Source organism: Rousettus aegyptiacus, unplaced genomic scaffold (genome assembly GCF_014176215.1).
Source record: "Rousettus aegyptiacus isolate mRouAeg1 unplaced genomic scaffold, mRouAeg1.p scaffold_m13_p_6, whole genome shotgun sequence".
Taxonomy (NCBI): Eukaryota; Metazoa; Chordata; class Mammalia; order Chiroptera; family Pteropodidae; genus Rousettus; species Rousettus aegyptiacus.
This window is the reverse complement of record NW_023416309.1, coordinates 46,510,233-46,528,736: the sequence shown is the minus strand read 5'-3', so window position 1 is coordinate 46,528,736 and position 18,504 is coordinate 46,510,233. Positions and strand designations below refer to the sequence as shown.

Genomic DNA, 18,504 nt, shown 5'->3' with positions numbered 1-18,504 from the left:
AAAAGTTTAGGATATGAAATGATATATCTAATATAAACATAAAAACCATAAAACTTTGAAGATTTGAAGAAAATGCCTCAAAATGTTTATAGCGGCAGTCTAGCTGGTAAGGTGATTTAAAAATATATATTCTTCAATTCTAATACATATACTTCAAATGTACTAATACTTTGTTGCAATATTAGGAGGAACTCCTTTTAAGAATCTCAAAGTAGAAAAATCAGGACAGGACCATCCAGCCACAGAGAAGTAGATTTAGATTTTCTTATGAAACAGTCACTGGCTAATTCCTGGGGTCAATTTCTATCTTTTCTCTAATTTCTGGGTTGACCAAGTATGCCCAGAATTTTCATTTTTAAAATTTTCATTCTAATTATTAATTTATGACTAAGATGTAGCAAAGAATATGGGTTTTATATTTATGTTCTATGTTTCATCATTTAGGTGCTTACAGTTTCATTATACTGACGCTCTCAAGAAGACTCTCAGGAGTATTAAGTTCTAGAATGATGCTATGCATATAACATCCCTCATCAAATTCTGTATTATGGAAGGTTGGTTATATCAAAGCTATTGATTATAAACTATACACCAACCATTTTTACCTCCATTTGAACACAGGGCCTTTAAGGATGCCCTGAAACTGTAGAGTGGGCCCTAATCCAATCTGATAGCCTTATTAGGAGAAAATTGGACATGGATGGTTATTTTTCAAAATTTTTACCATTAAGAAAGTAAAAAGGCAATTCATAGGCTGGGAGAAAGTATTTGCAAGCCATATACCTAATAAAGAACTTGTATCTAGAATATACAAAGAACTTTTACAACTTCTGTTATCTGTATTCTAAGAATACAAATTATGATTTATAGTAAGAATACAAATAACAGAATTTAAACATGGACAAAAGATATGAACAGATATCTCACCAAAAAAAGAGATACAAGTGACCAATAAGTACATAAAAAAATGTTTAACATCTTTGGTCATCAGGAAAATGCAAATTAAAACCATAAGACACCACTCCATACTCAGAAGAATGGCTATACTAAAATAAAAAAAATAAAAATAAAAAAATCCTCATACAGTTTTTGGGGGAATGTAAAATGTTGTAGCTCCTTTGGGAAAGTTCGGCAGTTTCTCAAAATGTTAAAACAGTTAGTTACCATATGTGATGCAACATTTCCAATCCTAGGTGTAGACAACCCCACCAAACACAAACATACCCACACAAAACTTGTTCATGAACATCCATAGCAGTATTATTTACAGTACCCCAAAAGGTGGAAACAATCTAAATGTTCAAATAATAAATGGATAAAAAAAATCATGGTATATAGTTATACGAGATATTACTCAGTGCACATATATATATGTGCTACAGGAATGAATCTTGAAAATATGCTAAGAAAAAGAAATCAGTTACCAAAGGACCCATATTGTCTGATTCTGTTTATATGAAATGTCCAGAAATGGCAAACTCACAGCATGAGACAGAAAGATTTGTGGTTGCCAGGGGATGAGGAGAGAGGGAATGTAGTGTGACCACTGACAGGTACAGGGTTTCTTTTCTAGGGTAATAAAATTAAGACTATAGAGATGGTTGCATAATTCTGTGAATATCCTAAAAATGCACAAGTATTGAATTGTATAATTTTAATGGGTCGATTTTATGTGTGAATTATGTCAATGAAACAATTTTTAAGACAATAAAGACCTCATCTGAAAAAAACAAACAAACAAACAAACCCCAATGTTTTCCAATACTACTTATCCAGAAAAACAAGGAAACTGTATGGCTCAATTTTTTGGCTTAAATGTTCTTAGATACTCCTAAAGCTACTTCCTCAAATTCTATTAAAGACGCTGCCATCTTAAAAATAATTTTTAAAGGACTGTTATATGGAGTTAAAAAGTAGGGGTACTAACCCTCACTGGGGGTCAGAACACCCAGGGGAACTTTAGAATTAACAATGATCAGGACCCCACCCCCTCTAGGTTTTGACCCAACTGGTCTATGGAAAGACTAGCAGTGTTACAATTTTAAAAGCTTTTAAGCACATAACCAGGATTTGGAACCACTAATGTAATTCAACAGAATATGAGACCATATTTTAATCTTCTAGGTGAAAGCTGATCTTTTTTTATGCAAAATAAAAATACATATTTAAGAAAAATTTGTTTCTAATTGTACAACTATAAACAAAAAAGCCACATAAAACACAAAAATTAGTCATAAAACCAATTATTTAATTGAAGCTATAAAAAAAGAGGCAATATAATTGATAAAATAATTAGGAAACGATATTTAGCATGTTTCAAAAGATTTAAAATAGGAGGACACTTTACAAAAAGTTGTGTGGGAAATAAAACTCTTAAACTATAAGTAGAAATGTAACATTACAGAGCACCTTATAAAATACAATGACAGAAATATAAAAGGACTACGTGTGCTCTAAGTCTGAAAACTATTAATAACGACCAGATCTTTAGGTTTAAATTTACAGTTCCTGGGTGTGAGAATCATATTACTATACACATCTTCCAAACCAATGGGCATTATTTTCCAATTAACCATGAGTGGTATCATCTTCTACAAAGTCTTTGGCCATCTCTGCTGTGATCACATCAATATGACTAACCTAAAGAATAAATATTAAACAAAAGCTGTTAAATATTAAATAAATATATGTTTCCACTATATAGACTAATATTTAAAGCATGTAGACTATCGCTGATATATTTTACACATGAAGTCAAATGATTCTACAACACTGACTTATAAAACCTTTATTTATAATGATGTTCATTCAGTTCTGCACTTTAATGCTCTGAGAATACAGACAAAAGTATGTATGCCTAAATATTTAAATCACATTTTTGTTCAAGTTTTATTATTTTGCTATTTCAAAGAATCTGAAAGCTTAAAACACCAGGGACAGATGGGAGTTCAGAGTGGTTTAAAAAAAATGTATATAACTGCTAAAGACTATGCATTAAATAAGCACTGAATAGACTAAACAGGAAGATATTTTCTCTTAATGCCAATGAAAAAAATCAATGCAATGAATGCCACAAAAAATTTGCTAAACTTCACAGGCATTTGAAATAAAAGTTTTTCTTCACAAAGACATCATCATCAGATAAACAACAACTTTCTAAGTTCTCTTTCATGACAACATAAAATAAGAATTCAACAAATATAATGGATTACATACTAAACTTAAACTTCACATAAAAAAAATATTACCTTATTTCTGAACTTTACACCATAGAATTTGTCAGCTGACTCAAGCAATTCAGGCCTAAAAGTAGTTGTAATAAATTGAGCATGTACAGCAAGTTCCATAATCATATCTGTGTTAAAAAAAAAAAAAGGTAATTTAATAATCCCTTTTCTCAGATCTGAAAACTTTACTCTTACTTAAAATTCAAATATAATCTATGACCAAATTTTTCATGTATACGCCTGCAAAAATTACTAACTTGATTCCTAAAATTAGGAATAAATCTTTAACCCCAATATCTTAAAGTTACAGAACATAAAAGCGACAACTTCTAACATAACATTAGAAATGTCGGAGCAAGGTAAGTTTTCTCACACAAAAAACCAAAAACAACCTTCTCCTGCTACATCCCCACCCCTACAATCTTTTGAACTTACTAAAAATTAGACACAGATTCTTTAAACACAGACTCAACACTGTTTATGACTGGGTCTACTCAAGCATTGAGAAAAACAAGTTTTAAAACAAGAGACTTCTACATAAAAGTTTAACTGAAGTAGGATGCTCAACTAATTCAAAGAATTATACCTATTTCTCACAGAACTGACCTTTGTAGTGTAATACTAAATTTTAAAATACCTGTTAAGAAAAATGTTATTTACTGAATACATACCCGGGCTAATCCCCTCTAATATCTGAGGCAACAAGAAATCACTATAGAAAGGTAAGCTATAATTTTTAAGGAAGTTCTCATTATTAAGTTTGAAACCATAACTGTACCTGACACAGCCTTTCTGTGCTGAGCATCCAGAGCCTGGTCAATCTCATCAAACAAGTAAAAAGGAGCTGGGTCACATTTCTGAATGGCAAAAATCAGAGCAAGAGCTACCAAGGATTTCTGTCCACCTGAAAGCTGTTGCATTTCTCTCATTTCACCTTGTTTTCCTGTAAATGATACCTAAGAAAACATCTGAATTAATATCCTAAAGAAGTGGAGTCACCATTCCTTCTTCAAATTAAACTGCATATAATACACCAATTTAGATTTGCAAAATATTCTCCAAATTCACTATGGTAATCGCTGAGGAAAACTAGATGTGAAGGTATTTACCCTAATTCCAACTCCAGTGAACTGGTCAACTGATGGGACACTGCTTTGTGACCCAGAACCCCTCTCACTTTCACCGCTCCCTTCTCCTTCATCCTGAGACTGACTGCCCTCCACATCTCCTTTCTTCATCACCAAAGTAGCTTTGCCACCAGGTACCAACTTCTGGAATACTTCACTGAAGTTCTTGGAAACCTTAAAATAAACAAACAGGTAAGGTTGGGTGTCATTTCAAATATAAATTTTGCTTAGGTGAAATAAATAGGGAAGGAAGGCAGTTAAGTTGTCACAATTCCAATATAAATTTTGCTCAGCTGGAACTATATATATTACTGCTTAAAACAAATATTCAAAAGCAATCAGGAGCATTTTTTTAATCTAAGAATAACAGATTAGATTCTCTTAAGAGCTGTGTAAAACACTCTAGTTACTATGTTAGCAACCAATCCACTAGATTTATTCACGCATATTAGATCCAACTATCAGTGGGGAAAAAATGCTTTAAAATCTTTACAAACTGAATAAACTAAATAGCTGAAGCTTTTGCCTTGTTTGTATTAACTACAAACAGAAACATACCTGTTTAAAAGTTAACTGAATAGCTTCATATTTTCGAAGTTCAAGTACATTCATCAGTTCCATGATTGATTTGTACCCCCTATCCAACTCTTCTTGTCGCTTTATTAACTTTTCTTTCTGCTCAGAGAAATTTACAAACTGATCCAAAGCTTTTTTGTTAACATGGCTGTACTTCTTCAATTCTGTGTTGCACTGTTCAAGTTTTCTAAACAACTATAAAGAGGGAAAAAAAATGTATAAATTCATAGAGAAAAAAATTTGCAATGAGACTTCAAATTTAAAACCAACAAGATAGACCTGTTTGAGGCTCAGTGTTTGGTATTTTTCAAATGCTTCCTGGGGAAGTGATCCAAGTTCTCGAATTTTCTTCATACACTCTTCTTTCTTCTTCAGTAGCATGCCTTGTCGATTGGTCATCTTTTCTAGTTCTTTAGTATCATGATTTATAGCATCCATGTGTTCTTTTTCCATATTTTTCCAGCGCTCCATACTCTTCTGAAGCTCCTTAATTCCGGCTTCTGTTTTATCGATGGAATTGTCCAAATCTAAAATGAAGGGAAAAAAACAACTTAGGCCAGAATACTTACTTTTAGTGTTATGTGACCAATTATTTTAATGGTCAAGTCAAAATAAATAGACTTTCCAATTTTTAATTTTTACTGTAAAATTCATACAACATTGATTTCAGGACAAGAGTTTACATGAGAGCCACTTAAATATAGTTTTTATTAATGCTTATAAAAACTTAAAAATAATTTTCTTATCAACAACAAAGTGATAAGAAATTTGATTCAGCTATTTCATATCTTTGTCAACAAAATTAAAAATCTATGGCCTGGAAATTGTCAGAAGCATTTCGATATAACAGAGAATACTACATTTACAATCAACCCCCTAAATTTCGTTCACTGTAGTTTATAATGGAAAACATAGAAAATCATTAAAAGATGCTTTTGCCTATTTGAATATTTCATTTTGTAGTAAACAATGTTACAAAAAATGAATAAGCTAAATTTAACTAAACATCTAAAAATATTTTACTAAATGAAAATTCACCTTCTGATCGTGCCATAGTATCTTTCACTCTTTTATTGATAGCTTCAAGTTCTGAGGTTGTAGCAGTGAGAACAGTACCCCCTTCTGTCTCTCTAAGTTCATTAAGTTCCTGCAACACAAAGGGAATTTATGAGCATTAAACCACAAAATATAAATTTCATTAGTTTCAAATTGTTGTGACTACCAACAGCTTCTACAGCTGTTATGTTTAAATAAGCATTCAAGAAAACAAAAATACTTCATATAATTGCAATTAAACTATCCATTAAAGGTAAAAAAACTAATGATATAATTACTAAAAATCTTCTCAGCATCTGACTACTTCTGAGAAAATACTAATAATTTTTACTGAGTGCCTAGAATGTGCCAGGATAATCATACAAAACAGGGATTACTGTTACGATTATTTTCACAGGAATAAACTGAAGCTTAGAAATAGTAAATGGCTTGTGCAAGACCATACACTAGGTGGCAGTGCTAGAACTAAAACTCAAGGCAAGTGGTAAGACTGCTAGTCTTTACCTCCCAAGTCCATGCTCTCAATCAGAGCCTCTCCCATAAGGACTTTTGAAAGGTTATGGTAATCAAGGAACTCACAAATAAAACAAAACATACCTGTTCCACTTGGTCCAAGCGTTTTCTCAAATTCTCATTTAGATAAGTCTCTACTCGAGTAATAATACCTTCTAATTTAATTCTTTCATTCAGCAACTGTCTGTTTTCCTAGAAGAAAAGAAAATTTGTCTATATAGGCATGCACATTACACACAAAGGAATGCTGTTAATCAGTCATCTCCATCATCTGTGTTCAAATAAGCTGAAAGAGTTTTGTATACTTCTAAAAAGCCCTATTTTTTCATTTTGTCTCTTTATAATGCTAAGTTTTTGAGCCTGTTTCTTTTTATAAGGCATGCTGCCAAAACTATTTTTCTTTCCCTGCTTTTAATTTTTTGGACTTAGTGTTTTTTACATGTTTCAAAAATACAATGTTATTAAAATGTTTAATCAAAACACTATTAAATATTTAAAGGTGGTCAGATCAATAAATAACAGCAAAGCTAACAAGCTCAATCTTACTAATGATAAATGTACATTAAATGAGACAGAACTAAATGAAAATTTCTTGTATAATCCTGACATGCAGAGTGGTTGAGAAAAACTTATTAAAACTTTATTTACGTTGTGGACATTATTACTCCAAGTCTCATTATTACAGTTTCTCAATTTCTCTGTCAATTGTACTTGCCTGCTGAAGTTGACGTATTTCATCATTTAGAGCATCTACTCTCTTCTGATCTTCCAGACTAAGTTGAGAAAGTAAATCAGTTCCCAGCTCTGCTTTCAATGATTCTCTGGTGGACTCCATAGCATGCAAACTTGCCTCCAAACTTTGTAAGCTACGTTGCTATAAAACAGATTATTCATTTATTAATAAAGATATTAGTCACTGTATTACTTGTAACAGTGAAACACTGGAAAGTCAATATTTGATATTAAAGTAAGCTAAATAATCATACCAACTCAGTTAAATATTAGGTATCCATTAAATATGATAACTAGAACTATGTAGCAACAAGAATATTTACGATGCAACACAATGGGGCTATGTAGAACATCATATTTCATGATCAAAGTATACAAAAATCTTTATACATATTCACAAGAATAAAAATGTTGCTAGAAGATATTAGGGTGATATAATTATGAGCAATTTAAAAACAACTTTGTTGTTTTAGTATCACTGATGTACGAAATTAACAGGTGTTGCCAAAAGGCTTCACATTTATAAGACCAATATGTATTATCACTTGTAATAGCTATACTAGTTTACTTTCCAATTTTAATACACTCTAAACAAAATGCAATCAAATGTCCAAATAACTCCATAAATAGTATTTTACAGACAAAAATGGTTACTAGAAAATAATTACTATCACACAGTACTATTATGCCATAGTTCAAAATACCTATTTGTTTAATGAAGTTGGAAAGCGGCCTATGAAAGGAGACTTTGGGGTACCCATGGGTATAAGTGTGGTACAGGTAAATGTAGACAGCCAAAAAAGTATAGGTCTAAACAAAAATGGAACAATGAAATCCAAGGATAACCGATATAACATGGTAACCCAATTCTATATAATTAAAACATCTACATCAAAAGGCATACTTACGAACCTTCGGCATAAAGGTTTTCTCTGACTGCTGCCTCTTCTCTTTTAGCATCTTCATTTCTGATAATATGCTATCTCGAGATGCTTTAAATTTCCTTTGCTGGGTCTCTATCTGCTGCATTTGGTTCATCAACTGATCAATTTCATTATTAATCCATATACAAGGCTAAGGAAAATTCTTTCCAAGTTGTAAATACATTTTATGTTCTAAATTCTCTTCAGTTCTTATAAACACATTTTGTATCTCCTTCCTTTCCCCTTAAATAAAATTATTTCCTCAAATTTATGGACCAAAACAATGCTGAATTAAAATGCTACACTAATGGTGTTCATCCTACTATTTCTCATTCAAAATAACATACTATTTTACTAATAGCTATACAATCAATCTCAGATTTTGAGGAAGCTAAATGAAATAGAAAGGTATTATTTAAAGGATCTTTTTATTCAACAAATACCTACTATGTAATCTATTATGCTTAAAGCATTATATAAGGGAGTTATATAATGTGGAAGAATAATTCTACCTCACAGGATTATCAAATTCGGGAAGGTAGTTGGAGTACACTGTCAATATATCCTCCTTTTTCTTATATTTCACCATGCTTTCTTAGTGCTAATATATTGACAAATTTGGGCAGTTCTCAAAGTGTGCTATACAGACCCCTGCAAGGTCAAAATTAAGATGTTTATTTACCCTTTTCTCTGTGCTGACAGCACAGAATCTAAAAGCATATATTTTAAATGCTGGTCTCAATTAAGAATATCCTAACAAAGCAGTAAAAATAATTAACTGTTTCTACTATTTGAGTACTTGTATTTTTGAGTGGCAATGCGAAATACCCATAAAGCACTTGTTTTACACCATGGTTAAGAAAATGCACAGGCACAACTGTTTCAGTTAAGCTAACTAGCCACTCTTAATGGAATACCATTTTTACCTAAAATAACTGAGAACTTTGGTTCCTAAGACTTGGATTTGGCAGCCATTTCCTCCACTAATACTAAATCTGAACCAAATGTCCTTGAGATAGTAAATCTGAATGGACATTTTCAACTTTCATATATTTAACGTCTGTGTAGTATGCAGCACTCCTGACACCTCCCACCTTTCTTCCTTGCAACACTATCCTAGTTTCCCTTCTACAATTTTCTGACTGATCCTTCTTGGTCCCCTCTATAACTTTAAATTTTAGGATTTCTTGACTTTTCTCTCAGAAGTAAACTTACTCTTAGCTATTTAACAGCTAAGCAAAGGATCATGTTAAAATAGTTTTGTTTTTTCCCTATCTTCAGAAGTTAAATAGGCAAACGTAATTTTTTGTGCTTAAATAAAAGTCAAAGTAATAACACAGAATTTTTTCCCACTATATGAGAAAACACACTTAATGTGCAAAAATTATATATTCTAACCAAAATGCAATTCTTTCTCCGCAGCAGTACAAGACAAAAAGATATTTTCAATATTTCTGCGCAGGTTTTCATTGAGCTTTGCTTCAAGCTCACCTAGTTCTTCTTCTGCTTTTCTAACATCTTTTTGTAATTCAAGTCTAGACTTTCTTGTGTCGTAATAACCTCCAGTTAGAGCACCCCGATGACTAACTTGGTCACCTATAAACAAAACATAAAGAAAGGTAGTAATTCTGTATAACTGCATTATTCAATGACAAACTGACTTATAATCAAATAACTAAAGACAATGACAAAAAAATAATTTAGGCTACTATGAAAAAATTTTTAATATTAAAAGTTACATTTTAAAAAATGTACCTTCTAGGCGAGCCTGAACATCTGCCAGAAAAGCAGAAAGCGCTAAAGATTAATGAGGACATGTAAGCAGGCCACAGAATTAGGCCTGGAACTCCTACTAGCCATACTTAGGAAAATATGAGAATTAAAAGTAATAGTGATAATGTGATAGCACACTGAATTAAAAAAAAGAATCCATGAATCACAGTGATACTTAAAAAAAAAATTAATGAAAGGAGGAGGCTTTCTTTACAGAAGAGTGATAGCTAATAAATATAGAAACAATGACAGAATTTAAGAATCACCATTCTGAAACCCCTAATGTATTAAGTCAGTCAGGCAAGGGTCAGCAAAGGATGCTAAATCATTGGTAAAAACGTTTTTGGGGAATATGATAGTCACATATTTTTAAAGAATAAGCCCACACATCATTAAATGCAAAAGAGAAAGGCACCTTTACAATTAAGAGATTTGCTAGTGGTCAAACCTAGCATCATTAACAGTGGGACACATTATGTGATGCAATAAGTACACATTACTCATGCCAAGAATGTTTAACGTGATGAAGAAGCAAGAAGACAAATCCAGAATATGGGACATTATTCAAGAAAGTCCATTTCTGGGGGTAGGAAGGAACAGGAGAAACTGTCCTATAGTGAAAGAATTTAAAGAGAAACCATTGCATGCAACCTTAACTTGATCCTGGATAGAAAAATATTTTGAATATTGTGACTACTGCATAAGGTATATAAAGATATATAAATGTTGAATTACTATGATGTACACCTGAAACTAATATTAATTATACCTTAATAAAAAAATTTTTTAAATACTTTGGGACAATTGAGAGAATCTGAATATAGATACTTTTAAGATATTATTTGGTTAATATTAAATTTCTTAGATGTAACAATGATACTGTGGTTATAAAGGAGAATGTTCTTATTCTTAGGAGATAACATGCTTAATTTTTAGAGCTCAAATTTCATTTTTACAATTTACTCTCAGATGGTTGAAAACAAAACAAACAAACAAAAATATATATATTTATAGTGATAAAGCTAAGGAGGTTACCTTCTTTCACCAACACACACAGAGAAAGAAAAAATAAAAAATGTCGGCAGGTGAACCATTATACCAAAGGTTCTTAACCTGGATCCAATGGAGAAATTCATATCTATAATTCGAGTGGGAAAAATATTTAATTTTGATTTTTATACTATTCTCAAATGAAATTTAGCAATTCCTTCTATAATGAGACAAGAACCATAATAATATTATCGGTCCTTATAACTTTGTTACCAAGAGAAATAGCTATTTTCTATCGAATGGTCACAAATCTCGAAATATTATTTACATGTATCGGTACTTCAAAATTATGACTTATTAGACCCACTACTAATTGTTTTTGAATACCTTAAGAATTACTGTCATATTTTCAAAAATGTTGTGATAACCATGCCAATATAATTCTTTAATGATCCAAAGTATTTTATTTTATGCATTTAAAAACATTCTGAGAAAGGGTCCATACACTTCAAAGAGCCAAAGGAGTTCATGTTGCAAAAAAGGTTAAGAACCCCTATTAAAGACCACGTGATTATATTTAAGAGACATTGACTAAATACAAAGTGTGGACCCTGTCTGGATTGACTTGAATAAATCAACTATTTAAAAAGTGAGAACTAGACATGAATTTTCAAAGCTAAGAATTACTATTACAAACCTTCCAGGGTAATGCAGTCCATAGTGAAAGCACGGGCTAGCTGGGTTGAAACTTCCATACTTCGACAAATAAGTGTTTTTCCAAATACATGTTTGAAGGCTTTATCAAACCTGGGATTGTATCTCAATTTACTTATCATAGGAATAGCATCCTAAAAATGAATATTTTGTTAGCAAGCAGAGATCACAACAAAGTTACTTAAAATGTGTTAGAATTACAAATTGCATCTTTATGAAACAAACACAAATGTTTTTATATTTCGAAACTATTCATTTTTACACTGAAGTTAGAAAAATCAGTCTACTGAAATATTCTGAAAACTGTGCTTATGTAATCATCTAAGTTTCCAATGGTAGAGCACAGTCATGAAGGGCTTAGTGGCTATGGAGCCATACTGCTCAATTTCAAATCTCAGTTCTGCCACTCATCAGATGTGTGCTCTGGACAAGCGGCTAAATTCATATAACACTTATGTCATTTACAAAATTGCTAATACAGTGCCTTCCTCATAAAGACGAGATAAAGTAATATATGCGAAACGCTTAGGATAACATCGATCACATAGAAGGGCAAAATAAATGTAAACAAACAGTATTTCCTCAAAATGTTTTTATTTTATATCTTAGATATTCAGAAAATTTTTTCAGATAAAATTTTCCCTCTTTCTCTCCTAGACTGTCAGTGCAGGATTTTAAGAATTTTTAAATCAAGAAATAAATCCTACATTCAGAAAAATGCAATATTTAGTTTAAATTAATACTTATAAAGAAAATACAAATACAATCAGCATGCAAGACAAGAGACAGAATACTACTGACACCCAGAAGCCATGAGTGTGCCCCTTTCCTAATCATAGTGATTACCCTAGGCAGTGACCACCATTCTAACTTATGATAATCACTTCCTTGCACTTCTTTCTAGTTCTATTATCTAAGTTTAGTTTTGTTTATGTAGTTTATAGAGAACCACACTACATGCATTCTTTTGTATTTTGCTTCATTCACAGGTCACATTTGTTGACTCAATTTCTCCTCCCTCAAACTTCAAAAACGATACCTAGATTTAAGAGAAAAAGCTGGATCCTTTGAGTAGCTAATAAGATTCTCACTGTTTCACTTAAATTAATCATTCTCATAGGGTTCTTCAGCTTTAACTCAGAGGATAGCAAAATAGTTGCTATAACCATGAACTTTCTGAAACCAAATATCTCAAAGCAATTACATTTTTTTCCAAGAACGGTGTCTGAAAAATATTTTTGATCCATTTAAAAGTATACTAGGTAGTAACAAATGCAAGATTATGCTTTCAGAACTTATCATTTTGCTAGACATCTTGAATTTCATTTATAAGCTATTTTAAAAAGTATATTCAAAGAGCTTAAAAATATTCACTTTAAATGACAGTTCCTTATGGACTTCTCCAACTACCTAACTTTAATTTTTTCACCCTGGGAGACACTCTCAAAGTATCTGGTATTTACATATTTTAACACTTTGCACATTTCCAATGATATGTTTTAGGTCGTGGCTGTGACCTCTGTCATCCCCACCCTGCACTGACTGCGCTCTATGGGAAGAAAGGCATACGTGTCTCACAAACCATGGAAATCCCAATGTACAGTGCCTGTGCACTGAGCATGTGCTAAACACAAGAAAAAGTAACTTATTGAAAGAAAAATAGACCTTAACACACATCAACTCACATTGGTTTCAGGATAGGCAGTATCCCTTACATCTAACTTGTTAAGAGGCAGAAAAGTAACTTCTCCAGGAAGATTCATTTTATTAAACTCCATCAAAATCTTCGTACTGACTTCATCTGAATCAACAATATGATAAAATAACCTATATGTAAACAGAACAAGACACTTTTTTATTGCTAGACTTTAAAGTGCTATAAACATTTAAATAAATAATTTACTTCCTTTTTGTGCAACCCAATTTATACTGAGAAGAGGGAGCTACTTAGAAAATTCAAATGGGATACGGAAAAGGCCCCAAAAGGGAAAAGTTCTAGCTGCTACAATTAGGAACAAATACTTGGCATCTACATATTTAATTAGAAAATTAATAAGTAACTGAGCATATAAGATAATGAGAAACGTATTGTACTAAAACTACAAAAAGTTCTTTCTTAGATTTTCTTATTTCCTCTTTACTTTAAAAACTCAAAATATAAAGCAAATAATCTCACCTGTTTCCAGCAGTGACTTCTACACATGTGTAGAAAGCAGGCTCACATTCAAAGTTATTCATCACAATGCCATGATAACCATTTTGAACATGTTGGTTTATTCCTTTTCGACGAAAGTGGTCTAGCACTTTGTTTATGCTGTCTATGCCATTTAAAATGGCCTGTTTAGAAGTGAAAAAGATTTAAATTATTTGCCAATGGCACTCTTGCTGATAAGAAATAAACCATTACTCTATACATTAAAAAACATACCAGAAATTAAACTAAATTCCCAACAACACATACATCCCTTCTTGAAATATTCAACTAAACACAACACCTTATATTATGGGGTCTGTTCTATGACAGTAGCATTAAAAATGGGTTCTTCATCTAAAAATCAAGTGCTATCATTAATAGCATGAGTGGTAGTGAGGCTACTTAAACAATACTCATCATTTCATATTTAGAGGGTAAGTGATTTGTACTCTACTCTTATTTGTTACCGGGAACCAATGACCTACAGATAGCTTGAGAGTTAATAAATTCTTGTTTGATGATAAATGACTCAATGTAAACTGAAGTAATAAAAAGAATCTGCCCACCTTTCCTGTTGCCGCTCTAAGAAGTTGCTGTTTCTTTTCAAGATCTTCCCTTTTAGCAGCGAGTGCTTGCTGTTCTGCATTCTCCTCTCTCCACAGGTAACTAATCAATAAAAATTAGAGGGTCTTTAATTTTAAAAGCAGTAAGATACATGGCAGTATACAATTTAGAGTAAAACACTAAAATCAAACTTGAATAATTTATAACTTAAAATCCATTTAACAGCTAGTAACGTATTTCTCAAAAAAGGGCATATTTTTTAGTCAATTTATACTAACTTTCTTTCACTTTGTAATTCATCTTTCTTATTTTTCACTTCGTAGTATTTTCTGTCCAGTTCTTCTACTCGAGCTTTAACTTCATTAAGATCCTGATCCAGTTTCTGTGGAAATAAAAATAACTCAAATTTAAAATCTAATTTCAAGCAAGCTAATCCATGGTGACAGAAGACAGATCAGTTGCTGCCAGGGGATGGGTGAGAGGGGCAGTAGGGGAGGGAAAAAGGAATTATCAAGGGGCATGGTGATGGTTTCACATTCAAATGTCAAAACTCATCAAATAATACTTCTTTAATATGTACAATTTATGTCAATTATGCTTCAATGAAGCTGCTAAAGAATCAAATTTCAATTTTTAAACTGTCTTTAGACAAGAGCACATCATTAAAAAACATAAACCACAAAATTGCTCTAGAAAATACTGCTAAAATGAAATTTGTTCATTGATCATCTAAACCAGCTTCTGTAATATGTACTCCAGAATTATAGAAGAAAAAATACAATAATAAAATCTCAAAACACTGTAGTGCATGCTTCTCATACTGCACCCTCTACACACGCGCGCGCGCGCGCGAGATTTAGGATTATACTGAGAAGCAAAAGGCTACTTTGCATAATGTAATCAACACTGTGAAATCATCTCTATCCAGTATAAAGGACAGATTTCATCTTCACAAGTGGACATTTTGATAACCTAAGGTGTGGCTGAAATATTGGGAAATAATGAACTTCAAACTTGAGAAAGAAAGAAAGAAAATCTTGGTTTATCACCAGGCTCTTTCAAAAAGAAAAAATTTTGATGTTTCCATGAACTCAAGACAAAATGCATTTTATTTCAATAAAGAATGTGTTTCACAGGTGCAACTAAATATATCATATGTAAAAATATATAAATATATACACATATTAAGATTATATGCTTTTCCCTGAACAAGCCCAATCCTGCCTGATCTCGGAAGCTAAGCGGGGTCAGGCCTGGTTAGTACTTGAATAGGAGACCACCTAGGAAGACCAGGTGCTGTGGCGTAAAAAATAAAAAATAAGGGATTGTAAACTGACAAGGTCCTTGCAATCTGTGAGGTCAACCAAGAGTTGCCTTGTCTAAAAAAAAAAGATCATATGCTTTTGGTGGCTTTTTTGACAAACCAACCATATCAACTGGTACAGATCTCATGGAGTATGAGGGTTCCTTCTGCGTACGTACAAATATACCCCCTTCCTCATGCTCTACCAGTCCTACACACTCCCTTCTCATCACTTCCGTCATCCTCTAATCGCCTATACTCTATAGCCACACATATCGCTTAAGTATTTTTCTCCCTTCCTCATTTAAATAATGTGAGATCTTTCTTATTCTGAAAACAATTGTATCTTCTACTTCAATTTTTTAAAAAGTTAGCTAAATATGCATAGTAAATGTTTAATTTAAAAAATTCTATAAAATTAACACTGCTTTAACCAACAAAAAATATATTCTGCAGTAAGTTAATAAACTGACAGAAAGTTACTATAAAGTTTGTACACTGTTATGTTAAAATTAAGGGTAGTTCAGGTACATACTATCAATTCATAAAAATATATTTCAAAATATACTTAATCTACATGGACACTCATTGATATGGAAAAAATTCTTTAAAAAAGAGAATTACCACAGGTCCATTAAATTTTGCTAAATCTTTTCTAAATTAGTCCCTGTCTTGTATATATTAAGAGTAGCATGGAAACTATTTAAAATAAAACCCAAGTAGGTAAAACTATACATATTTATCTCTTTGGAAAAATTTTTACAAAGCATCTATAAAAGTTCTTACATTATACTGCTCCAAATTTTTCTCTTTATTTGCCTCAGTGTCCTCCAAATCTTTATGTATAGCAGCAATCTGTCTTTTCTTATCATTAATAGCTTGGTCTAAAGATTTGAGTTCCTTCTTAATCCATTTATCTCTTTCTTCTTTTGATGTAAACTGGCTTCCTCGACCTTGCTTTGCATAAAGATCTGTTCTTTCCTGGGTAGCCTGGGCCAATCTACAAAAGACAGAAAAGAATGGATTGAAAAATAATAGGAAATAAGTTCATTTGCAATGACACATAAAGAGTACACAGAGAAAACAGCCATTTTTAAAGTTCCATAAAAAATAAATTAACTAGAAAAAGCACTGCCACCTTGGAGTAGTTGGGATAGTTCTATATAATATTAATTCTACTTTGAAATCAGAGTTAAAGTCAGGTAAAATAGTCCACACCCTAAGGATTTCAGACAGAAAATGTTTTCACTCCAGGTCTGAGTTAGTTGATAAATCTAGATAGTTCTATCTAGTTCCCCATATCTCGGGAATTTTCAAAAATGCTCCAGCTATATTTAACTACATAAGTATTTTCAATTCTTTACAATAAAAGAAACTAAAGGCTAAAAAGCAAGAGAAAATATTCGTGACAACATTCACATCCAAATTACATAAAACTACACTATATACAACAGTAAAAAGTCAGAAAAAAATGGGCAAAGGATATAAATAGGCAATTCACCAAAATGAATGTAAGTGGCACAAAAACAATGCACTAAATCGTGACATCGGCAAATCTTGCAAGTCCAATCTATAGATAGATACTAAAATGTCTAAATGTTAAAACAGCATTGAGTGGGGAAAAAAAAGTAGAATTAAGAACAAAGTAAGATGTCATTTGTGTGTGGGGAAAAATATCATAAATGTTTTAAAAAGCCCAATATCTAGCTATGTTATCTTAGGCAAGTCATTTAACCTATCAGAGCCTCAAGTTTGTTAAATTTAAAGTGAAGAAAATACTCTCCTAGCATCTTTGAGTAGGAAAAAATGTAGGCAGTATGCATACGATGCTTGGCCCACAGTACTTGCTCAACATTGGCTATTACTTTGAAAAGAGCGTCTAACTTTTGCCCATAATACTGTGCCTACTTAACCCATAGCTAATTAGGTTCTATAGAAGAACTACTAGAAAGTTAAGTGTTGGTGAAAAAAATCCCAGACCTAGCAATTCCTCGCTCTTCTTTTTCTTTTACACTGTTGAATTTAGGTTCTGTTTCTGCCAGTTCTTTCTGCTTTTCTTCTATTTTTTCAAGCAGCTTCTGCCTCTCTTTTAATAACCGTTTCTGTAAATAAAACAAGACAAGTAAAAATGCAATCCGCTTTAAAATTTTTGCTTAATTTATAAGTCTAGCATAAAATGTTCTCTCATGAAAAAAAATTCATAAGAAAATCAATCCTGTAACAAAACTAATTTTTAAATGTAAGAAATCTCTACTCACTTGAACATTTTATTTATATCTTTCGTTTTTAGTATTAACTTACCCTTTGTTCACTATTGCCTGCCAATTCATCTTGTAAATCCTTGGCTTTAAGCTCCAATTTAGTCCTCTGCTTTATTTGTTCTTGTCTTTCAGCACTGAGCTGCTCCTTTTCCTCTTTCATAGCTGAAATCTTTGTTTTCAGTTCTCTAACTTGGCGCTCAATGTCCTGTTCAAGTTTTGGACAAAAATGAGTCAGGCAATTAAAAGTACAACAACAAAATTATGATGCCATTAGTTCTGTCCCTTCTGTTTCTTTCATTTACACTTTCAGTACTAATCCTGCCTTTTCAATACTCAATCCCAATGACACTCCACTTAAAGTTACCATTCCATAATTATGATACAAAGGGTTCGCTGTGGTCAAAAAAAATGAGTTAAACCTAAGACAAGTTTATATTCTTACCTCCATTTTATCTCTTGCATCCTGCTGAGCATCTCTTAATTGTCTGGATTTTTCTCCACTAGTCTCTCGCTTAGCAGAAAGCTGAAAAAAAACCAACCTATAATTTCTC

At 32.1% G+C, this 18,504-nt stretch overlaps 1 protein-coding gene across 1 annotated transcript in view; it reads right to left on the bottom strand.

Moving 5' to 3' along the window:
- Nucleotides 1-2,292: 2,292 nt before the first annotated feature.
- The window catches only part of SMC3 (structural maintenance of chromosomes 3), a 30,031-nt gene continuing 13,819 nt past the window's right edge, over nt 2,293-18,504 (bottom strand). The window contains exons 10-29 of the mRNA XM_016145712.2: nt 18,396-18,476; nt 17,994-18,158; nt 17,673-17,794; nt 16,479-16,692; nt 14,668-14,771; nt 14,392-14,491; nt 13,808-13,968; nt 13,317-13,458; nt 11,615-11,765; nt 9,598-9,750; nt 8,144-8,295; nt 7,215-7,373; nt 6,584-6,691; nt 5,969-6,077; nt 5,210-5,457; nt 4,913-5,125; nt 4,337-4,528; nt 4,006-4,183; nt 3,249-3,355; nt 2,293-2,640 (exon numbers count right to left, since the gene is read on the bottom strand). Coding sequence (XP_016001198.1) covers nt 2,569-2,640; nt 3,249-3,355; nt 4,006-4,183; nt 4,337-4,528; nt 4,913-5,125; nt 5,210-5,457; nt 5,969-6,077; nt 6,584-6,691; nt 7,215-7,373; nt 8,144-8,295; nt 9,598-9,750; nt 11,615-11,765; nt 13,317-13,458; nt 13,808-13,968; nt 14,392-14,491; nt 14,668-14,771; nt 16,479-16,692; nt 17,673-17,794; nt 17,994-18,158; nt 18,396-18,476 — 2,931 coding nt within the window. The 3' untranslated portion in view covers nt 2,293-2,568. The remainder of the gene's footprint in view (nt 2,641-3,248; nt 3,356-4,005; nt 4,184-4,336; nt 4,529-4,912; nt 5,126-5,209; nt 5,458-5,968; nt 6,078-6,583; nt 6,692-7,214; nt 7,374-8,143; nt 8,296-9,597; nt 9,751-11,614; nt 11,766-13,316; nt 13,459-13,807; nt 13,969-14,391; nt 14,492-14,667; nt 14,772-16,478; nt 16,693-17,672; nt 17,795-17,993; nt 18,159-18,395; nt 18,477-18,504) is intronic.